This window comes from Mus caroli, unplaced genomic scaffold (assembly GCF_978045245.1).
Source record: "Mus caroli unplaced genomic scaffold, Mus_caroli_1 scaffold_11, whole genome shotgun sequence".
NCBI classification, from domain to species: Eukaryota; Metazoa; Chordata; class Mammalia; order Rodentia; family Muridae; genus Mus; species Mus caroli.
In genome coordinates, this window is record NW_028227266.1 from 110,882,507 (window position 1) to 110,907,074 (window position 24,568).

The 24,568-nt window shown below is 42.2% G+C and overlaps 1 protein-coding gene across 20 annotated transcripts in view; it reads right to left on the minus strand.

The window, feature by feature from the left end:
* Arpp21 (cAMP regulated phosphoprotein 21) overlaps positions 1-24,568 on the minus strand; it is a 167,132-nt gene that overhangs the window by 109,574 nt on the left and 32,990 nt on the right. For 13 of the 20 annotated variants that reach the window (XM_085828097.1, XM_029481277.2, XM_029481273.2 and 10 more), the window contains exons 1-8: positions 11,250-11,349; positions 10,988-11,164; positions 9,007-9,167; positions 7,877-7,918; positions 7,104-7,193; positions 2,652-2,796; positions 1,277-1,355; positions 544-603 (exon numbers count right to left, since the gene is read on the minus strand). In XM_085828097.1, coding sequence (XP_085684223.1) covers positions 544-603; positions 1,277-1,355; positions 2,652-2,796; positions 7,104-7,193; positions 7,877-7,918; positions 9,007-9,132 — 542 coding nt within the window. In that variant the 5' untranslated portion in view covers positions 9,133-9,167; positions 10,988-11,164; positions 11,250-11,349. Of the gene's footprint in view, positions 1-543; positions 604-1,276; positions 1,356-2,651; positions 2,797-7,103; positions 7,194-7,876; positions 7,919-9,006; positions 9,168-10,987; positions 11,165-11,249; positions 11,359-24,568 lie in introns of those variants that run through there. The other 7 variants (XM_029481247.2, XM_085828093.1, XM_029481248.2 and 4 more) reach the window with 2 other exon arrangements.

Sequence of the window (24,568 nt, forward strand, 5' to 3'; positions counted from 1 at the left end):
ACTATCATAGATTTATTGATCGAGCTGCAGTAGGCATTGCTGTTTCTCAGCCGCATGTTCATTTTGTCTGTTGCAAAGTGTTCTGGGTTAGTTCGGGATACCTTATCAACAGAGGCAGGCAGGGGACAGGCTCCATGACATAATAGAGATTGCAGATATCTATCTGGACATGTGTCATTACCCAGTTTACACCAAACCCAGCACAATTATTTCCAGGCATAACTGACTGCAGCCAGCTGGAGCCCATTAAAAATCTATAATAAAAACGAGAAGGGTCCCTTCTTGTTACGGCTCCTCCATGCAAATTAGTGGGGGCTAAGCAAGCCCCCTGTTTATGGCTATTTTGCCAGAAATTTAACAGGCAAGATCACACGTGACCCAAGCAATGACCACTCCAAGATCCAGTGACTTCTTCATTGAACATACCAAGAACCATACGAGCTGACATTTTATTTATCTACAGCTCTCTGTGGAATGAGTCATTAACTCAGACACTGAGCTAAGACATGTCATCGAATTAGCTAGCATTGCCATTGAACATACTTGCTGTCAGCAATGAAATCAATCATTTCCTGCTCCATTTTCAAGAGTATCATCCTGTCCCTGTAAAATAAATGTTCAAAGGGAAATTTTCATGTACTTTCAGTTTTCAAAGAGCAAATACAATTTATCAAACTCAACGGGGAAACAGAGCAGACCTAACTCTAATTCATCTTTCGGACTATGTTGACTCCTTGGTTTGCAAGCCACGACTTGGAACTCCGAAGTTTCATTTTCCTCTCACTTGTTAAGTATTCATTCGGTAGTGTTAAATGCCATCATTTGAATGCGAATCATGACATGTAAATTTTTGAATGATAATAATACAACCAACAAAGACTTAAAGTTCAAAGAAACTGGAAAGAAGCCAAGCTGGAGTCCTGAGTACACATGACTATGTGCCTGCACCCAGGCACCATGGATTGATGTAAATAAACATCATTTCATTCTCTCCTTTTTACTTCAATATGCCCCTGGGGTTAGCAAAGCAAAGTTGGTACACTCTAACTTATACAGGGAGCAACTATGTGACTATTAGGGCTAGCCATCCACAAGGAGATACAAACTATCAACGGAGCAGAGCAAGCTCAGGAGAGACATCAAGGAAGCCATCTGTTTTTAGTACTTGATTTCTTAAAAGTATTCTGACTAATCATAATTATTTTGTAATATTCTTTCTGACTCCCCACCCTCCCACAACACCAGCAAAAAGCTTGTTTTCACCATTAAAATTTACCTGGAATTGTTCTTCAGCGTGTTAATTAGAAACCCATGTAAGTCTATGCCTGTAGAATCTGTATATTCTTGGCTGCAATCTGAAACAAACAGCAGGAGGGAGTTGAGATGCCCGGATGGATGATGGGAATACAGGGTGGGGCAGGGTTTGAAAATGTTCTGGTTTCCTTCCAGCTCAGGTAAATTTCAAAGGAAGGTACCAGGGAGAAAATACTTGCAAGCAGGGATCATAACATCAGAAATAAGACTTGAGGGTTGAGACCTTGACTGTGGGAAGACCCTGGTGTCACAGGAGGGGAAGTGTGCTTGCTGTTGGTGGTGGAGTGTGTTCTGTGCAGAAAAACCAGTGAGGTACTGCCTCCACATGACAGGTACATCCAACCCACAGAGACCTCAAGAGCTTGTGATCCCATGACAACCTTTTTTTTTTTTTTAATTAAAACGGAACAGTTTTTAAAAATGAAGGTTCTATTATAAAACTACCTAAATATTAATCAGTATAAAACATGGTAAGAGATAAATGTTCTCGAGTCTTTCTGATCTCCTGGTCCTGGATAAGTTCAGGTTTATACAGCCATTTTAGAAATGTTATGCTCTTTCCTCTGACACACCCCAAGCTTGAGTGAGGGTTTGATCCAGACAGAACTGCTCCAAGCAGGAATATGTTTACAGAGCACAAAGAGGGGCTACCATTCCTAGGCTGCTTGGATTCCCAGTGTGGTCTCCAGCATAGCTCTCCATTCCAGCTTGGCTTCTTTCTATTTTGTACAATTAGAGGTACATCCACAGTCTAAAATTCTGGACTGTAGGCCTGTAGTTTTTAGGAGGAATGGCTCTTTTCCAAATAGAAATGTAATTTTTGTTTTCAAATGAATCAACATGCAGCAGTGGCCGGATGCAAAGACTGAAGCCCTTGGTGCCAGGGCTTCTATTGACCTCCACCCCGTATGGCTTATTACGAGGAGGTGCTAAGGCCCTCGCTGCCTGTCTTTTAAGATAAAGGTGAGAGCGAAAATAGAAAGCTGTGTATCACCATTGTTCGCCAATCCAAGTCAGTTGTCAGTGAACCTGAATACAGGAACCGATTTCAATCCCCTCTTTCTCCCCAGCTTGTCACTGAGAACAGGAGATTCAAATGGGAACTCAAAGAAATAAGTGATTCTAAAAATAAACCTCTCTAGCTATACAAATAAGGGTGCAGGAACAAAAAGAGAGTCAAGGTCACTATTTTTTTTTCCTCTCTTACACATACAGGGCCACTTGGAAAATTAGGTGCAGAGTGCTCTGGGCTGTAAACATTGGTGTGGGTTTGCAATGTCTCCTGGCTTTGTGCGTGTCCACGATAAGCAAGGTAAGGAAATGTTTTGCAGATTCACCTTTTGATAACATTCTGATCTTGGGTCTCTCAGAGAGTTTCTCTCTGCTCTTATCCTTTTCTTTTTCTCTCTCAGAATCATCCTTCCTAGATTTATCCTCCTCTTGCAGGCTGGGGAAACTGGAAAGCTGTAAGTGAATTGATTCCTGTTGGGGGAAAAATATCATAATTTAGGGCCAAAAGTAATCATCCCTGCCTGGCTTCCGTTCTGCACAGAGATTACGAGGTATTGAAAAATGAGAGGTTGGTATGGATTCCTCTTTCTTAAGTGGTCAAAAAAAATTAAGCCTGTCAGAAAAAAAAAAAAAAAAGAATACTTGCCCTTTACGGTGAACTGAAATCCAGACGTCAGTGGGAGGTCAGAAGTCATATCTAGTATTAAACTTTGCCTCATGAATATTAACTTTAATCAAGCTAAACTCCTGTAGATCACAACTCTTATTTTCCCTACAGGTTTATTTTTAAATGTGTAGTGTTTGTAGGGAGGATCCTTTAACCTGTTCGTATTGGAGCCACTGTCATGTCTAAAAAAGGCTTCTCCAATTAATTCTCTTCGAGAGCTCCTTAAAAGGAGAAACGTGCACACAGACAGACAGCTTCCAGGAGTCAGAAATGCAGTTAGAACTCAGAGAAAGAAAGCACCCAGCATCCAAAGTACAGTAGCAATCCTACCATGAAACCAGGCCAAGAAGGGTACCCCACACATGGCCAATCGAACCCTGTGACTGCTGAGATCTTAGCTCTGGGGTCATAGAGCTGGTTTATGAATGTCATTAATATTTTGTTATAAATCAGAGTCACAAAAAGGCATAGCCTTTTGGAAAGTGTGGTGAGTCCTGCTATGTTTTCATAAGTTATCTATAGGTCTATGTTGGGGTAAATGTAGTTTATTTTTCCCCAAATAGATTCTCCTGTGCTGCTTCTTGATACAGAGTACAGTGTTGAACTACATTTACATTGCTAATCATTGTTTTGTTTTATTATGTTTTGTTTTGTTTTGTTTCCTGGAAACTGATCTGCTTATATTGATTGACACGCAGTAGCCATTACTTTGATTGCACATTTGCTTCTTTGGAGCAGAATGCATTCACATGATGTTTTGTTTGGATTTTTTAGTTTCTGCGGTGTATGTTGATTGGAGTCGTGATGTTTTAGGGAAGTTGCGGCTGGCTTTGTGTGTGTGGTATATGAGAGACCACTTAATGACACTCACTGCTTCAGGGACTATTGGTCAGGGGTGGGTCTTGTTTCCAATGAGGAGGGAACCCCCCATTAGAAATGATAGCTGAAGGGAAGTTGCATGGTGGTGAGAGGAAAAAAAAAACCAAACCAAACCAAACCAAAACAGCTCTCCAACTTCCATGATACGGAAGAGGAGATAAAGCATGCTGTCATTCATAAATTTTTAACTAACTTGGGTTTTTCCAACTCCTTGGGGGTTATTTTGGGGGGAGGGGTGGACATATACAAGATATGCAAATCAGACTGGAATTCTACTGTAGTCATTCTTCAAGTGACTAGGGACAGAGAACTGTTGCAGTCTGTGAGGGTTCAAGGAGGAGCTAGAGGCTGGAGTTTGCTTTTACTTTCTCAGGACATCCCTAGGGCATTTCCAGCTGAGGTGGTGTCTGAGGAACAGCCAGGCCATCAGTAGATTCATAGAGAAATTGTGGGCACATGGGTCATGAGAGAATGGTTCCATTTCTTCTTCAAAACTATATGAACCATCCAGCCCTCTCTAAGTTGGAATCTAAAAAAGTCATCACGTTGGCAATAAATCCTATATACAAAAACGGAAGCCAAAGACACCCACTGTAGCCGAATGTACAAATTGCTGCTGTGTGTTGACAAATACTATACTCAGGTTCAAAAAATATATATATTTCTACACATAAATATACAATATGGTGTAGAAAGAATACACAAAAAGTGCTGTAGAATTGGTAAAAACAATCTGTTATTTTTAAATATTTTTATTGATACGCTCAATATTAAAATACAAGTGTTAATAAATACATTGGTACAGGATAAGTTTATACCCAACAACAGTAAAAGAATGATTCAAGTTGCAGTAACACACTGGTCAGTAAATATTATAACATTAGAAAAAAAAACACGCTTCCTTTACTCAAAGACAGACTGAACCATCAGGTGTGGGTCTGAGATCAAGTAACATGGGGGACAAGAAAGCTTTTCCCACACAGGAAAATGAAGGCAGTTTCCCAAATACTGTGAATATACAAACACGGGGAAAGCAATACATTCCATGTACTGTATACTTCTCTGGGAGTCAGTCCACACATTTTCTAAGTGTTCAGTGTTATCTAGTGAAGGCATTGCGTATAAATTCTTAAGATCGGGTGACTTGATTATATATGTGTCTGTTGGTTTTCTGCCAACCCCCTATTCCCACCACTCTTTGGCTAGTCCACAGAAAGCTGGAGGGGCCTAATTCTCTGCTCCAACATGAATCCTGTATTCTGGGTTCAGAACCAGCAGGAACAAAGCACCGTTTGCACCCACTGTGTGGAGGTGCCACTAGACCTGCCTCTGAAATGGGTGCTATGGCACAGATGACTCTTACCAAGACTCCTGTGCCTTGTCAAAAGAGACAAAGAGCAAATGAAATCTACAGAGGTTGGCCTCCCCTGATTGGCATTAGGAGTGAGGGACAACTGGGTCCTTACTTCTCCCGGAGCCTGGCACTGTACAGGGTTTCCCACAAGTCAGATGCTGTGCATCACAAGCCACCCATCCACATTGACAGTACAAGGCATGGGATTCACATCATTCCACCTTTCCCATCTCGGTTAAAAAATAGAAGCACACATAAAATGCTGAAGGAAAGCCACACGTTTCTCAGAGCCCAAGTTTTAAAAAAGGGGGTAGGGGGCTGTCTATGACACATAGTAATGGCTACCGAACGAGAGCTTGTCTGTGCCTCTACACATGAATGGCATGTGAAGAAAATGAGACTAATCAAGGAAACACTCCTAGGACAAAAATCTATAAGGATTTCTTTTCTTTTGGTTCTTTTTAAAGAAAGCACTCTCCATGTTCTCTGTGTCCATAAGGAGAATTTAGAGGATTTCAATTAAAGCAGAAAGGGGGGTGGGAAGATAAAAGAGAAGCCAAAGAAATCCAAACAAAAATTAATGATTTTGTAATCAATTTCCCTTCCTCTGGGCTCAGACAGATCATCTGCCTTTTGTCTTGGCTGCCTTTGACCTCTGAGAAAAACAAGCAAAATTTCAGCATCAAGACTATGTTTTCCGTAAGCAGATAAACAAAAAGGGGAAAAAAAAAAAAAAGAGTAACAAAGAGGTTGTGAAGGGCCTTGGAATTTTAAGTTTTGGGAATCAAAGATGAGGGTGGAGACGTGTAGCAGCTGGCTAATATCAAATTTGCCACCAGTTCAGATGCTTTTCTGGACCGTTTTTGCAGTAGTCAAAAAATAAAATAAATAAAATAAAAATAAAAACCTCCTGAAGCCCATTCTGGCATTTTACCACAGTTCAGGGTGCTTAGACACTACTTCTTACATCTCCTAGGAGCCAACAATGGTGTTTTACTTATAGGCAAGTTCATTTGGGGAGCTGAGAGGTAAGCTGTCTCCAGAAAGACAGGATGCTTGGCTTGTATTTGGTTCAGCCTTATCAAGAGAGAGCCTTGGTGGACATCCAGCACTACCGTGCTTACTGGATTTTATTTTATTTTATTTTTAAGTTAAGTTTTAATCTAAATTCTTTTGAGTTCCTTTCCATTTGCAGTTCTCAGAGAGTCTGGAAAAAAACAAATGCAATATCCTGTGATATACATTGAAACTAGTTGTGCAAGATCTGGGGGGTGTGGGGGTGTATGAGTGTGTGGGGGGTTATTTGCATATTTGTGGGAGGTACATCTGGGAGTACAAGTTCCTGTGCATGTGGAGCCAGACGTCAGTCTCAGGTGTTTCTCCTCGGTTGCTATCTGCCTTTACTTACTTATTTATTCATTCATTTATTTATTTTTGAGACAGTCTCTCACAGGGACCTGGGGGTGCTCACTGGTTAGGCCTTGAGCCAACTGGCCCTTGAATACCAGGAATCAATCTGTCTGTCTTTATCTCCCAGGTGCTGAGATTACAAGTATATGCACCATATTCAGGTTTTGAGTGGGTTCTGGGGCTTAAACATAGGCCAAACTGCTCGTGTAGCAAGCAGTTAACTTGCTAAGTTATGTCCCCAGCCCCAAACTTCTAAACTATGCAGAATGTCTCATAAACAGGAGGAAGCAAGAAAATGCTCTTTCTTCAATTCCTGTTTTCTCCCGCAAAACATCATTTTAATGTCAAATTAGTAGTGGCCATGCACACAGCGATGTCGTCATGCAATCCCATCTAATACCAGGTTTATACCTGAGCATGCACACAGAGATGTCGTCATGCAGGCCCTTCTAGTACCAGCTTTTATACCTGATCCTGGTGACTTTCCCCTCCAGATCTAGCTGAAGACTCTTCACAGACAGCAAGACTTCTGGTCAGCTTCCCTTTGCCTGCTCCTGACTGCAGATTGAGATTAAGGAGGGGGGAAAAAAGCAGAAAGCATTCTCAGACTGTCAAAGCATGGCGGTCGATCACATTATTTGTATGAATATTCCCAAATCAGACTTCTCAGTCCAGGATCTAATGTGCTACGTGGTTCTGGGTGCAAAGGGCAAAGAGAAGTTATCAGAGAGCCAGTGCCGAGCATAAAAACTCTTGGAACAGTTCTTAACGATCTTGGCTCAAGCATAAAGGGTGAATGAATGTCATTTCTTGAAAACATCCCAAGAAACCCCTGACTGGGCAAATTTCCTTTAAAACTAAATTAGGAGAAGACAAAGCAGGCGTTCTGAGCACTGAGCAACACTGTCCCTTTATTTCCAGGTAGAGATCACTTGAAAGATTGAAATGTCTGCTCTAAATTTTAGCCAACAACAACAACAACAAGAGAAAATCTCCAGTGGATGTGGATTGGGTAAAGCACCACAGAAACTCCTACTGTATTTAGGAACACTTATGGATGTTCAGATTCTGAGCCAGAAGCATCCATATGAGACAGAAGGTGAGCATGACAGCCAACTTGTATGACATAGGCAGGACCCATCCCAGCCTCTGAGATATGGGCACATCTTCAGCTCTGATGGAAAATGTATTGTTTATTCTAACTGTGGTGCTGACTCCCCTGGGACCCTGGTGATCCTTACCTTGGATTTTCTCCTCTCTTGGTTCTGAGCCGCCAGCCGCCGCTGCATGGTAGAAGCAGAAACAGAAACAGAAACAAAACAAAAAAAAAAAAAAACAGAAAACCAGAAAGAGATGGAGAGAAAGACAGAAGGGGGGTGGGGAGAGAAAAATCAAAGGGGAACATGTCATTATCGTTGATAATGGGATATCCTTGGTGGAAGCAAAGATATTACGGCCACTAGGAAGAGCACCCTCCTGGCCTAAGTCCCAATCACTCGACACTGTCACTTTTAGTCCTTTGTCCTCCTAGCAAGCCCAGGACTGAAGAACCAACCTGGGAAGTTTCTGATGACTCTATGGTCACTGGCTTTTGATAAGGTTGGCTCATGGAAATGGCTAACACATCTGTGAATCAGTTCAACGAAAATCGATAGCATTTCCAAGCTCAGTGTGCCTTCCCTGGACCCGCATCTTTTCTTCCTTGTAAATCGCTGCCATGCAGTTAATCCTGCCTCTCCCCTGCTTCCCCAGCTAGCTCTTTCCAGGTCCCACTCCCTTCCCCTAATCTGTCTTTGTGTTCTGACTCTTCAGCTGCGGACTCTTGGGCTTCAATTTGCCTGAAAATAAGATTTGAACCTTAACACATCTATGATGATTAGCATACAGGGCTTTGACATGTATGAGCTGTCTCTCCATCTTTCCATGTAATAAGGAATTTGTGTCAAGACTTCAAGAGCCTAAAGCCACATCTGTAAAGTCCTTACACACACAGCTTGAGGTAGTCTATCAAGGAGCACTGGGCTCCTGTATACAAATGCAGTGATTAAATACGCTCCTTGGATAACTTTATTATTTGTTTCTAAAGGCACTTTTATGGCATCCTTAAAAAAGCAAAACGATCAAAAAACCAAAAGAAGAAGAAGAAGAAAAGAAGGAGAAGAAGAAGAAGAAGAAAAGAAGAAGAAGAAGAAGAAGAAGAAGAAGAAGAAGAAGAAGAAGAAGAAGAAGAAGAAGAAGAAGAAGAAGAACCTGAACAATTGGGGTCGATTCTTATAAACTTGATCTCCGAATCCCTTAACGACCAAATTCCTAATGCAACCTCAGATACATCCTAGAGGTGGAAGTCTAAGGACAGATCCTTGTAGCTCACCTGTAGTTCCAGCTTCTCCTCCTCATCCAGACTTTCTGACTTGAGGATGCCATTTTCTGGGGCAGACTCTGGCTCCGTCTGCCCTTCTTCCAGTATGGTCGGAGTCAGTCCTCCTTGCTCAGACATTCTCCCAGATCCAAATTAAAAAGAGTTTTTAGACCCTAAAAGGTGACAGTATCAGAAAAACGATATCAGTGCAGGGAAGGATCTCTAATTATTCTTGAGCTCTCTCATGCCCTCCCCCCCCCACCCCCCGTGAATTCACACCCAGAGAGGCACAGCCCAGCATCCCTACCGACGACTTGACACACTCCAGAGGACAGAGCAAGACAATACTGAGCAGCAAATGCACACACAGGAGGCAGGTGCGTCACCTCAGCCTTAGCCCATCCACGCACACATCAGCACATGTGCGTACACCTTCTGTCAAAATGAGTCAACTCCTCTTAGCCGAGACCCAGAGCTCCCACCCATGTTAGGACCCACATCCCGCTACAGAGAGAAGAAAATGGTGACAGTCCCCCAGTGCTTCAACAGGTGACCCCCCCCCAACATCCGAGTCGAAAGGTCCTACTGATAGGCAGGCAGTACCTCAGATATAATTCAGAAAATGATTTTTAAGTTGCATCCATGGAAACACCTTCCCAGCACCCAGCAACATGGAATACCCTGCACTGTGTTCAGGGACAAAACTCAGATGGAAGAAAGGTTATGATTTGGTATTAACACGGGATCTATGTCTGGCCATGAGTCGTCCAGGATCAGCACAGTCAGGCTTCCAACTAAAAGCTAACAAAAGCAGCGGCAGCAGCAGCAGCAGCAGCGGCAGCAGCCCCACAGCTTCCTGTTCCTGCCCAGTACCTGGACTGCATCAGTGCTGCAAGCTCTGGAGAGGCAGCCTGGCAGGCGGTACTAATGATAAATGCTGCTGCCCCCTGCCACTCCACGCTCAGAGCACACTGCTCTACAGACAGGAAGTGGCTTTTTAGACTTCAATTCCGTTATTGTTCCTGCCCCACCCCCACCCCCTTTAACCTCCTTAAAAACCTCTGGCACTTCTTTCTCTCTGATGTGCTCACAGATCCCTTATCATTCACTTATTTATTTCCTGTTCATGTATGCGGAAATGAAGGGAGGGAAGATGGAAGACAGAGGGAGGAAAAAGGAAAAACTGAGAAGCAGAGAAGGAAGAAGGGGAAGGAGCCATCAGATAAGAGAGGGGTGGGAGTGGAGCAGCTGCAGCTTGGAAAGGTTCTTTCTTTCACAAGCTTCGCCACCAGTCCCTGTCCCATCCTGGTCATTACAGGGGCCTCTGCAAGAGTAGTAGTCCGTGGTCTCTGTGAGCGCGGCAGCATTACCGGGTACTACTTTAGAAACTTTATTCTCTGCTGAAAGTGGCAATCACGGAACAAATCCACACCATGGCCAACTTGATTTTGGATTTGCTGAAACCCACCATGACAGGACAGATGGCCTGTAACAAAATCTAACAAGTACACGGACCTATTTATTTGGCAGAGGATTGTGGGATTGTGGAAGGGAAAAGTTTTCCTGAAGGAGGCAGAGGTTTGAGTTGGTAAATTTGCTGCTTTTAAGTTTGGGGAGGTATTAAGTTCTGCCGCCTTTGGGCAAATGCCTTCTACCAGGGCTTTACCCAGTGTGTGTCCTTAACAAAACAAAAGTTGTATTCTCCCAGTTTGCTTTGCCTCAGCAGCCAGTAGGGTGAGGAGACAAAGAACTTCTGTTGCCCTAACTCAGTTTTCAGAGTGCTTAAAACAAAACCAACCAAGCAACAACAACAACAACAACAACAACAACAAAACCAAACAATAATTAAACAGAGTGAGCAAACTGAGTTCGAATACCCGAGACAGACAGGTCCTGACTCTGAGGGTTGGTCTCTGTAGACAGGTATGGTCATGAAAGACGAATGTCAGTAAGATACAGATGAGCTGCAGTTCCCCCCCCCCCCATGCTTTACCTTCAGCACAGAATTCCAGCTGTAGATCTGGGCAAATGACTGGCGGCTTCTGTCGTTCTGCTCCGGGAGAATCCACGCAAGTGATCAGAGGTAACTGCCGTCCCATGTCCCCATTAGCAGTCCAGAGTGTCCATCTCGAGGCAGTTTCCTTACACAGCTTGACACATGGTCGACAACCTGAAAGAAGAAGAACAGTAAATCATTGTGGCAATCGTCGTGGCCGTCCAGAGAAGCACACAGTAAGTAAGACTGGGTTTCTAACACTAATGACCAGCTTCCAGCAAATCTCGCTCCCAGCTTGCTCCAGCTCCACCTGTCCCAAGCTGCCGGCTTCTTCTCCAATGAAGGCTACAGCCGGCTGTTCAAGTCAGAGCGGCACCCACGCAAGGAGCTAAAATTAACAACTGAATTATGCACCGAAGATTACTCACTTCAATTTTAACCTTTTTTAGTGAAATCTCGCACTTTGTATTAAAACACACACACACACACACATACAAGTTTGTGTGTTTGCTTCAATAAGAATCAAAGTCACCTACATGCCAAAGGTTTGTCTTTTTTATTTCTAAATCAAAGCCTTTGTCCATATTATAGGAGGGTGCGGATATGCTTTAAATCTACATCTATGAGTCTTTTGTGAGAGACCTTCATGCAATATATAAACAAGTTTGGGTTTAATGAGGCCTTGTCTGTAAAGTTTGAAGGAGGGAGAAGACAGCAGAAAACTTTCACACTGGCTCAGCTGAAAGAGCACCTTTCACTTCACAGACAGTGTGCAAAGCATCCCTAATATCCCCGCTTCCCGGTGAACAATCTCTCCACAGCCCTCCTTCCTTCCCCACGGGACAACTCTGCCAGCTGAGCATTCCGTGTGACAGCAAAGAATCACTGTCGCAGCAAGCAACAGATTGGCACACTCCGAGCCCCTTGCAAACAATCCACGCTCTAATGTACACTTTCTTTTCTCAAAACTCCTACAGGAGCAGCCACACAGACAGCTTGGATGCAAACAGAGTCGGGATCCTGATAGCGTTTGCCAAAAGCAAACCCAAATGCTCAGCCTCTCGGAGGTGGCGGGGGGCACAGACACTGACAGCAGCAGACACACCTCTTGGGTCCTATTGCCCGCAAAACACTAACTACATGTAACTACTGCTCGGAAGGCTGGAAACCCTTTCTATTTGCCATCCCTCCCTACTAGCCTAGATGGGCCTGGCTGATTCCTCTCAGTTTTGGCAGTGGCTCTGTTAACAGCATATTGGGTTACAAAGCCATTTGTTGTGCAGTGGAAAACAACTGTTGAAAACACAACCATGAATCCCATCAATAATTTCAGATTTATTCATTTTTTATGCTGACAGACAACCTGCTTTAAAAACGCTCACCTTTTGTTAGAAACCACAGAGCTATTGGGATAGGGGCAAGCACACATCTCAGACAAAACGGATCATGGATTGACAGTCATTTTTATTTTTCTATTCTGGCTCCTTGTACCATGGCTACCATGGTAGATGGCCAATTTAGTTAAATAAAACAAAAAAAAAAAATTAAGAAAAGGATCAATGTAGCCTGCGTGGCTAGAATAAGCTCTCCGGTTAGATAAAGTTACCAAGTGGCTTTTTGTGCTGTTTTCTTTTTCCCAAGGTGAATGAATTTATTGTGATTTTTTTTACAGGCCTTTGTCTCATTTTCTTACCCTCACAGTTGCACAGGGGCATTTAATCCAAAAGGCCAGTGACAATGGAGTTTCAAATTGAAGCCTCGGATACCTAGCCTGGCTTCAGTAGGAGGATATGAGAATATATATTCCCCAGAAGACAGAACAAACTCATATTCACGTAACTACCCAAGTGCTAACAGCCTGGATCTGTGTGTGTGCGTAATTACCAGGACATGTTTTGAAATAGAACTGAACTCTAAAGTCAGCGAGGTATTATTCTTACACGGCTGAATCATGAAGTCATCATCTTTCCCAAGATAAAAGAGAATGTGGGCATATGGGAGTGAGCAGAGAGGAGCATATGGATCGCAAATATTTTTGTAACTGATTAAAATTGTTCTCTTTGCTGAGGAAGCAATGCCAGGAACCAGCCCTACTCCAGCTTTCTGCTCGCCAAGCGAACCCCACTCCTGCACTGCCATTTCATGCAGATCGGGTCCAAGTTCTCTCGTTTTTGTTTTTTTTTTTAATCAAGAACCAAATTATATCTAATGAGTATATTTTTCTTGGCAAAATCCTGTTAATAAATTTGGTCATCCAATTTTAATTTATGTAATAAAGGCACAGAAAGGGAGAAACTTTTATTATATAATATATTTAGTGTACATAACGCACAAAAGGCAAGATGCTGGGGTTCTTTTATGGACATTATTATTATTTTACATCCAATAACTTTTATGTGCATGCGTGCATATGAATATGCATGTGCCACAGCACCTGAGTGGCAATCAGAGGGCAGCTCGGTGTTTTTTCCTTCCACCACGCGTGACCTGAGGACTGAGCTCTGATTGTCAGGATTGCCATGGGCACCTTTATCAGCTGAGCCATCTCAGAGTCCCAGAAATATGACTCCAATCTTGAATTTGGAAGGATGCCTTAGGAGAACCTATCAGGATAATGAATCTACAGAAAACTGACACAATGCTCTTAGCCAGTTTATAGAGAAGATATCAATAAAGTGGTGACCATTTGACCTGATCTTAATGTGGCTTTCTATGTCTTAACCTTGCTTTAGGATAAAAATGATAGTAATTAGGAGTGTAAGGAGGAGACAAAGAGGTGTGTAAAAAAGTCATGCAACTCAAAGCTTATGGTCATTCTGCCTTTGGTTCCCACCAAGAACTTGCACGTGGCCTATTGTACATATCTATGAGTTGCATACCCTAATCACTGTGGGTCATGTAGCATTTGATTCAGATTCCAGTAGGCTCTTCCTTTTGCTGTCTAGATGGGAGATTAAAGATGGATTCTGTCTGCAAGTCGAGATGCTCACTTCATTAGTCACCCCTTCACAATATGTGAGAAGTTAGCACACCGGTGCTAAATTTGTGCAAATATTTTACGGCAAGACAACACAGTCAGAAGACAGTCATCGGGGACAACTGAATGGCTTCTCCCATGAGTTAGATAACACAGTCAGATGTCACTCATCAGGACAACTGAATGGTTTCGCCCTTTGGCAGAAGGTTACTTGCATTTTGAAGAGGCCGTAGAGATTTGTTGGTTTCCTGTGTAAAGCAGAAATTCAGACAAGCTAAAATATGATTCAGTCGCCGAAGACTCAATTGGCTGATTTTCCTAAAAGATTTTTAACATCGCAAATCAAGTATAAAGAAGGCTATATTTTGGAAGGAAAGCTCTTGATAAAACTAGGGGTAACAATGGCAAGGCACAAGCTTTGCATATGTAAGTGACTTCAGCAAGTCTGAAATCTTCTTAAGGGTGAACAAAAGGGTGTGAAGTTGTTTCATAAATTTAGCTTCCTAAAGAAAGACTTAAGTTTTAATATATGTGTAAAAGGCATTAGACCAGGAACTTAGCCCTTTAGATAAACTTTTTTTTTCTTTTTTGTGAGGCAAAACACACAAATATTTTAAGATGCTTGTTTGCATGCAAATAAAAAAAAACTGACAGTAAAACATTTGGAAAGTAACCTTAGGAGGCACTTCTACATCTAAGAAAAAAAATGCACAAATTTTAGGAAACTGAAATATTCTACCAATATCCTTTTTGCAATAATTTATTTTACTTTAATTTTACAGAAACCTAGTTTTTAATTTTTTTTTTCATATGATGACATCATATGTATAGGTCTGTGTCCATGGGTGGTTGTGTACACCTAGCAGGTAAAGAAGTAGATGATAAAGCATTGGGGACTAAAATGTAGCCCCGTGGGCAAATGAATGTTTAAAAAGGAGGGGACATCTTTTGTCAGCGAAACATTCAGGGGAGAAAAGTCAAGTACTGAGAGTTTACTTTTCACATAAAACAAGCTTTTTCCATGGTTTCACTATGTCTAAAGATAAGCTACGAGACCTGACATTCAGGTCAAATAATGCAACTTCCCTTGGAAATTTTATTCTGTACCTTTCTGAATGTGATATGGGGAAACAATAAACAAGTTGCCATACATCCCAAAAGATCAAAGGCAGAATATGCAAGCACAAGAGAGAAAGCTGCCATGCTGCTGCCTTTCCAAGTTTCCTCAGGTATCGTTGACAAACCTGTACAAAACAGTTCTGTGATGTAACCTGCTCTGACTGGGACTTGTAAATGACATCATCCCCATTACCTCAGCCATGGTATCATGGTAAGAAAGGCTTTTTGATGTCTCAATGCAATGTGGATACTGATGAGAGAGACTGGTTAGGGGTATGTGAGAGTCACAGAATCTGCCAGCATCAGTGTATGGGGGTGAGTTGTGTGTGCCATGCTGGTCAGTTTGCTGCGGCTGCTGTTGTTATTGTTGTCAATTTGACACAAGTTAGAGTCATCTGGGAATGGGGGATGTCAATTGGGAAATTGTTATCAGATGGACCTGCAGGCAAGTCTTTGGGGACATTTTCTTGATTAATAATGGACCCAGCCCACTATAGGCAATACCACCCCAGGCAGGTGGTCCTCAATTGCATAAGAAAGCAAATGGAACAAGCCAATTTTACAGAGAGAAGCCAGCAAGCAAAGTTCCACCATGCCTCTGCTTCTGCTCCTCCCTCCAGGTTCCTGCCTTGAGCATCTGCCTAACTTTTACTGATGCTAGTCTCTGTCCTGGCTGGTTTTGGTGTGGCAACTTGACACAAGCTGAAGTCATCAGAGAGGAAAGCGCCTCAGTTGAGGAAATGCCTCCATAAGGTCCAGCTGTGGAACATTTTCTCAAATAGTGATCAATGGGGGAGGGTCTAGCCCATGGTGAGTGGTACCATCCCATGGCCAGTAGTCCTGGGTTCTATTAAGGATGCAAGCCATATGGTAAAGCAAGCCAGTAAGCAGCACCCCTCCATGACCTCTGCAATCAGCTCCTGCTTCCAAGTTTTTGCCCTGTTGAGCTCCTGTCCTAACTTCTTTTAGTGATAAAATAAGTTGCTCCAAACAGGGCAAACATTGACTCTCAGGAATGGCAGTTAGAGCGGGGTGGGGCAAAACAACTCATTGGTTGTTTTCTTACATCTCTGACCCAGTGTTTTATATTTGTTTGTTTTAATTTCAGTTAAAGGTGGTTATTAGACCCAATCTATTGAAAGGAGCTGGACTTTGAAAGCATTGGGCCTGAGTTCAGTTTGACTGACAGACCATTGTCTAGCCCCAAAATTTATTCAAATGGCCTCAACTTTCATACTGGTTATTACAATTTGATCATTCATTCCTTCATTTGTTTATGTGTATGTGTTAAAGTAGAGACAGCAGACAACAGCATCTGTGTTGATGTGAGAGGACAGCCATAGAGAGTCAGTACTCCCCTTCAATCTTGTTGGTTCTGGGAATCAGAGTGAGGTTGCCAGATGTGGCAGCAAGCACCTTTACAAGCTGAGCCATCTCACCTCCATTACCTCTTATTTCTAACATCGTTCAAAGAGGAGTGTATATCCATAGACGCATTGGTCAATTGATTTCCAAGCAAGTGCAAACTTTAAAAGATTACATAATTCAGAGAGCAACAAAGCCACTGAAAAGTACATCTAACAGACAGCAAATCCAGAGGCTTAGACAGGACCCTCCACCACACTGTAACAGAGCTGTGCTAACGTCAATCATTTTGCCTGGGATGTCAGAGATCTTGTCAATCACTCTCATTCCTAGACTGCTGGCTGCCATAGCAATGTAAGCCGTATTTACCCAATCAAAACAACTCATTCACTGGACATGACGATCAGGTATGTTCACGGGGTCACTATGTTCTGCCTCGTAAATGAGCTACTCAACATCACACGGACACTTGCAGCTCAACTCCTGATAATAACAGTCTCTTCCATTATTTTGGTCCCAAGCTCACAAGCATGGTTGGGTCAAAGATTCTACTCTGTCTTTCTCTGACAGCCCTGGAAGCCATATTTCAGAGGCATCAAAATACCCTAATGTCTCTGAATGTAAACCATCTGCCTACTTTGCCTCTTCCACACCCAGAGCTCACACCCTCTTCCACACCTCTCTCTTGCTCTCTCTCTCTCTCTCTCTCTTTCCTCTCTCTATCACTCTCCTCTTTCTCTCTCTCTCTCTCTGTACATGTCTGTGGTGTATAAATATGGTATATGCATTCCATGTATGTCTACATATAATGAATAGATGGACATGCCTTTGTATGTGTGGAAGCCAGAATAGAATGCCTGGAATCCCATTCTATCTCTCTCAATTCTTGTTCTTTTGAGACAGGGTCTCCCACTCAACTTGGAACTAGGCTAGCAGCCAGCAATCTCCAGCAATATTCTACATTCTGCCTCCCACACCACTGGGATTACAGGGGTGAACCTGGACCACATACAGCTTTTTAAGTGGGTGCTGGGACTTTAAAGTAGGTCATCATGTTTACATAACAAATACTTATGCAATAAGCCATCTCTTGAGCATCAACATGCAGGAAATCATATGTCTACCTGATATCCAGATAAAATAGGCTTAGGGTTTTCAGAAAGACATTAAAAGTAAACATTAATCAGAATTGATATTGGCAGTCCACATGCACCATCTAGAAATGATTACCAATCTAATCTTAAAGCAAAATGCTAGGAACTCAGGCTTCTGTGATATGCTCTTCTTCTATGTAAACATAAAACAAATTTCTAAAGATATGTCTAATGCTATCACATAACCTTTCTGAAATATATATATATATATATATATATATATATAAAACAGTTATGTATTCAGGTTGGATCTGAATATATCTGAATATATCTTGAGTCTTCTCAGTGTCATGGTATAGTGATCCACACTGACGGGTCTCAACCTTCCTAACACTGTGACCCTTTAATACAGTCCCTCATGTTGTTGTGACCCCAACCATAAAATTAGTTTTGTTTCTACTTCATGACTGTAATTTTGCTCCTGTCAGGGATCATAATGTAAATATTTTGGGTGATAGAGGGTTGTCAAAAGGGGTTGTGACCCTCTGGTCAAGAACCACTGTTCAACACTAAGCATCAATCATCTTAGAATGGGAAGGAATGATGGTGACCAGAAGTGACAATCCTGCATAGTTCATAGATCCAAGTTCAGATCCAGATATTATTTAAAATAAACCCCTTTAGATAGAGGTGAAGACAAAAACTTTTTTCTATTTCTTATATTGGAGATACTTTGTCTTGGAGTGAAGATTTATTATAAAAACCTGTATCTTTCATCCTGGCTTAAAGGGTTCAAAATATGAAATTCACCATCACAAAGAGAAAAGACATTTTAAAAGGAATATTAATTTTAACAATCATCAGCATATTTGACATGAACTCTTTTCTCCTGCATTCCTACAAGAAGTACAAAAAGCACCTGTCACTTCAGAACAATGAAGTCTGGTCCATGTGATGTAGTTCTAGGTACCAGAGTGGGAGCTTAGCATTTGCAGCATTAAAAAGAAGAAAGGAAGAGAGACTTCTACAACATGAGCAAAGTCAAGGAAACCACAGGGAGCTGTTATTTGCTGGGGTTTTGAAATGACCCCAGTCCTGGTTAGAAGACATAGAACTCCATTAGCATAAAGTCTTGATTTTGCAACGGCGATACTTAGCTTTCTTTCTCACAGATGAACAGTTTCTGCCTCAATATCCCATTTGCAGAATTAATGCCAGCAAAGGTGACTTTGCTACATATCCTAGTCCCCAGCCCCAAGGCAAAGGTAATGAAGTTTCCCCAGAAGCTTGGAAATGGAAGGGCATCTTCCTGAAGTGAAGAGAAGCCATGTGGATCTAAAGCAGTGGTTGCCAACCTCCCTGATGCTGTGACCCTTTAACATAGTTCTTCATGTTGTGGTGACACCACCTCCTAAACATAATATTACCACAGTGCTACTTCATCACAGTTATCTTGTTAGTTATGAATCTTAATGTAGAGATCTGATATGCAGGGTATCTGCTATGTGAACTCCAAAGAGGTTGTGGCTCACCAGCTGAGAACCACTTTCTAAAGCGTTCTCTCTCTCTCTCTCTCTCTCTCTCTCTCTCTCTCTCTCTCTCTCTCTCTCTCTCTCTCTCTCTCTCTCATTGTAGATGTTTCCATGGTAGAGATGGGAACCATTCTAGAGCAAGAAGAGAAAGAGCAGAGACAGAGGTGACACCTGGTACAACCATTCCACAAAGAGCACCTAAATTTCTGTACATACAAAGGGGTTTTCTAGTCATAGAGGCTGATCTGGACTAAGTTTTGTGTTAGCATCTTGAAAGTTAGTCAAAAATGTTTTATTTCTTATGTGTATGTGGCATATACGCATGTGTGTATGCATGTATGTGTGTGTGCAGGACCCATGATCCTGAGGACTGGAATTGCAAAGGGGCCAGGTTATCCCCCTGGCATTAACATGGCTTCTCAGAATTGGAACTCTTGCCCTCACATTTGCATGGCAAGCACTTCCACCACAGAGCCATCTTCCCAGACAGATAGAAAATTGTTTGCAAACATTTCAGTGTCTGCATCAGCAGGACAACTACCTTTGATTAAGTGTTTACAACATGATCGATTGAGACTGAGTTTCACAGTTGCTTAATTTATCCTCACATCAACCCCATCTATTTTTGTCAGCCTCCATGCAGAAAATAACCTGTGTTGCTAAGAAGTCTCCTTAGTGTTAATCCAAGTGACTTGATGACCCATTACCCCATGGATCCCTCGGGGGCCCCAACATGATCACTCTGTAGCAAATTTCAGAATCTGAATGAAGGCATCAAATCACTCTCATGCCACTGTTATGTAAGATGACAACAGTCACAGATTTGTACCTGCCTTGTCTACCTCTGCACTAATCCCAATCCCAGGGACAGTGCCTGGCATGAACAAGTTTTCACTTAGTAAATAAAGCAAGGCTCCAAATTTCCGGAGCATAGTCAGTGATGGACTGGCAGCTTGGACCACGTTTGGGCCTCCCACACCTGAAAGTGAGGACCTCTGGTCACTCTCAGACACCTGAGAAGCAACTTAATAAGTTTAAGCAATAAATTGCTAGAAGGCGCTCAGGGGCAAAGCCAAGGTGTGCTTCTGGATCTGTGAATGCATGGTCTGAAAACCTCTGTAGTGTCAGACACTGCATTAAAAGAGAATTGAAATGCATTTCTTAAGAACTCACTATGTGGGGCACTCTATGGCCCTGGAATAGGATACCAGAAGAAGGAAGAGATGGTGCACACTTGAAGAGGCCACTGAACAAATAAGAAAGCAACCTTCAGGTCTGAGGCAAATAAGAGCATGGGAGATAAGAAACCTTCTTCCTTTCTCTGTAATTTTCCCCTTTTCTCTATATCACACATTACAATATTGACTAACATTCCACATTGATAAGAGTATATTCTTTTTAAAAATTATTTATTTCGTGTATATGAGTACACTGTTGCTGTCTTCAGACACCAGAAGAGGGCATCAGATCCCATTACAGATGGTTGTGAGCCACCATGTGGTTGCTGGGAATTGAACCCAGGACCTCTGAAAGAGTAGTCAGTGCTCTTGACCACTGAGCCATCTCTCCAGCCATGATAACAATACATTCTTGATCATTAAAATGTATTAGTCACTATATTGGAATCAAAATATTTTCTAGAAATAAGTATTCATAAATTATAGTAAAACATTAACAGTTATTACTTCTCATTCTATAAGACATTCAGTAAGAAGGTGCAACTTGAAATTCAAGATACACCGATGTACTTGGCATTGACTGGTTTTGTTTATTTAACTTTATTCTATTGGACAGCACCATTGTGCTGGAAATTTGCTCCCAACATGGTTAAACCTCTCTAGACCTATTCAGATGGTCCTTGCAGGAGAGTCATAAGGGAGCTAGCTCAGAATGGCCATGGATATACTAAAGAAAAAAACAGGTTCAGTTCAAGATCCTGAGTTCTGGCAGAAAAAGTTTAGGGGATGCTGTATGTGACTGTTCTGACTGCCCTAGGATTCATCTGGGCAGGAGGGTCCTGTGTATTCAGATGGCGACTGTCATGTCAACATTCTGGTGGGACATAGGCATATATTGTGACTGTAGATACATAGAAGAGTGTCTATAAGTTCTTTTTCTACATCATTATGGATTTTGCTTGTGTTTATCTTGTGCTTTAAGTATAAATAATCTAATAAAAATGTTCCAACGACAAATGTGACCACTGGACTCTAAGTTCCCTGAACAGGAGGGCCTCTGAGCAGCTTTTTCTCCAACTGTTGGTTTACACTCACCAGGACCACAGCTGATACATTGGGCTGATAGGGTAAATAGAGCCCTGTACAGAAAATATCTCCAAGAAATCTGCAGAACCCTAGTGGAGAAGAATCAGGATGACCTTCATGTGCCCAAGGTCTGATTCAAAACAAAAACAGAAACAAGGTAATTTCCTTTTTCGGATGTAGCGCTGTGTGTATTTATTAGGCTTTGTTAGTACCTGGACACTGCAGCCTTCCTTGGACATGATACCCTGGATACCCTGATTAGAAGGTCTTACATGGGGACTATTTGGTTTGTCATTCTCTACTAGAAGCTGGTTTTCTTCTTGTCACTCAGTATCTGCACTGTAATCCCAAGGCTCAAGGCTGAGTGTGATGTCTTCATTCATTCCATTCCCCAAGCCCAATTTTATGTAATTCTGTTGAAGCACATGTTCTTGCCTTAAGAGTTGTTGGCATTCAAACCTGATGCAGTTGTATGGGAAAATATGTGCACTGTTTCCTGCCAGCTCCCACACTCTACCCTGACAAGGTGCAGTGTGGGAAAATGGAAGTTTGCTCTTGGCTATTCTCCACACCGTAAACTAAATAATGCAATGCTAGTGACTTTAGGAAAGGACAGATTCTACAAGCTCTGGAAGCCTTTCAAACCGGCTAGCGTGACCTGTTACTAAAGACACAGGGAAAGCTGGCTCTCATTCTGCTCTGGATGAAGGAACTGGCCAGGGTCAGGACAACACCCAAAAGCACAAGGTCATTCTGGCCTTGGGCAGTGAAAGACTAGGATAGAGCTTTTGTGGCATGCAGCTTCTTTGAAATTAGGACTTAAAAATGTTCTTTTCAGTTTCTTAGAAGAAATATCCCTCTAAGAGTAGACACTGCTCCCCCAAATGCCTGATCCTTACTGCCAAATACTATACCGCATGCTTGCCTTCTACCAAGAGCACAGAGCCAAGCATGGGCAGTAAGGATCTCAGTTCAGAACTTTGACACCGACACAAAAGCCAGGCATGGTGGAAAACGTTTCTAACTCCAGCATTGGGTCAGGAGCATAGGGCACAGACTTGCAGGTTCTGGAGTCTTGCTGGCTAGGCAGCCTATCCAGGTCTAGTAAGAGACCCTGTCTCAAAGCTAAAAAAGATGGAGAAGTGATTGTGGAAGTTAGTCAGTGTCAACCTTTGGTCTCTACACCAACTTGAACTGGTGCACTGGTTAATTAAGTTAATGACACCACAAAATTAGAATTTCAAAGTATCCTTTTTTTAGACTCCTGCCCACAGCCTGCCTGAACTGACTTCTCTGTATGTATTTTGAGTTTTGATCTGAATGAATGAGTGAGCCTCCTGCAAGCATCTCTGATTTGGGGCATGGCTGATTAGCTGTTCTTCAAGTTCGATCACCTTATGAAAAATTCATCCTTTCTTTTATCAGAATTATTTTTATTTCTGTTGTAGGTGAGTGATCTCAACCAGTCATAACAAATCCCAGCCAGGGGCCTCATGGGTCTCAAGTTCAGACCTTTTATTGAAGATCTTGGTGCCAAGGTTATGGCTAAATGTTTAAAGGACTGTTGATGGAAGTGTTAAGATGTGTTCAGGGATTCTGGAATGCTGAGGTTGAATATTTGAGGGCATGCAACCATAGTTGTACACACTCTAAAGGCTTGGAAGGAACTAATATCCGTGCACACATGTGGCATGAATGGATTCGTAGTTATAGTGTGTGTGTGTGTGTGTGTGTGTGTGTGTGTGTGTGCATTTTCAAAGACTTCAACAGAAGTAAACTGCTGATAAGCCTTGTGAAAACCAAGATTTCATAAAGAAATATGTGTATCTGCCTCATTCTATCATAGCTCTGATGTGCAACCTTGCTCTTAAACCCAGCAGACACAATACAGAATCCCTGCAGCAAGGCGAGGCTTCTCAGCCACTCTAGTAGGGATTGAGCACCTGACACCCCACCACATAAAGCCTTATGCACACTCCACAGGCTCAGGAGATGGCACCATTTTTAAAGTTTGAAATTCCTCATAGCCAGGCTACAGCAATGGAAAGTTCCAGGGCTGGATTACACAGAGAGACACATCTCAAGAGTTATCTGTCAATCTTAAAGGGTATACATGGCTCAGTTTTGGAACTATGGGCTTATTTGAAAAGAAAATACCTTGGCAATTTTAAGCATAGATAAACTTGGAGAAGTCAGTGTCCTCTGTGGTTTTCCAAGGTGGAGCTTTTTTGTGACTTACTGTATTGTAACTGAAAGGGGCAAAGTCTGAATTTAGGGAAGGGCACGTGATGAGGGAGAAAAATGATAGTGAGATGAAGGAGGTGAAGGATCCAAGGGAGGGAGTAGGAAGGGTAGTTGGCAGACCTCACTTGTGGAATTAAGACAGAGAAGTAGAATAAAGAACATTTAGATGGTGAATTTGTGATGGAACTCTGTAGCCAGACACTTCTTTAATCTCTACAGGCAGAGGCCAGTAGATCTCTGTGAGTTCCAGACCACATATGGGTATTAAATAAAAAAAAATACTGTTAAATTTTGTTAGTCTTTTCTTTGTGTGTGTGTGTGTGTATGTGTGTGTGTGTTAGTGTACACGTGCATGTGTGTGCACATGTGAAGTGTTGGTGTGCATATATGCCAGGGGTGAATATCAGGTGTCTTCCTCTTGACCTCCATATATTACCTTTTGAAACAGGGTCTCTCATTGAACCCATAGCTCACCAATTCGGCTGACTGTCTAGTCAGGGAGCCCTAGGGATCTGTCAGTCTCAACAACCTCCCAGCACTGATGTTACTCCTGTAACCACATGGGTTACCACATGTGGCTTTCTATAGAGATGCTGGCATCTGGAGTTAGGTACTTGGCCATTTACCATAAGCACTTTACTGACAGAACGTATCCCCAGCCCCCAAATGTAATTTTTATGAAGATTAAAAATTATGACAAAAAAGAAAGCTGGTGGGCCTTATCACTACCACCTAGCAGAAAGGACACTGTTCACAATTATAGATAAGAAGGGATGTTGGAATGCCATTTCCATAGACCTATTAAAATATGGGATATAGGAGCATGTGTCCAGCACTTTAGATAATGCACTTATTACTAATGAAGAGATCAACGTGGGAGAGAAACAAAGAACATAATAGGATTCTCCATGACGACAAGGGAAGCAATTTGAATCTAAAAGTGCTGAAGAATTTTTAAGCTTCTTTACATAGATGACTACACT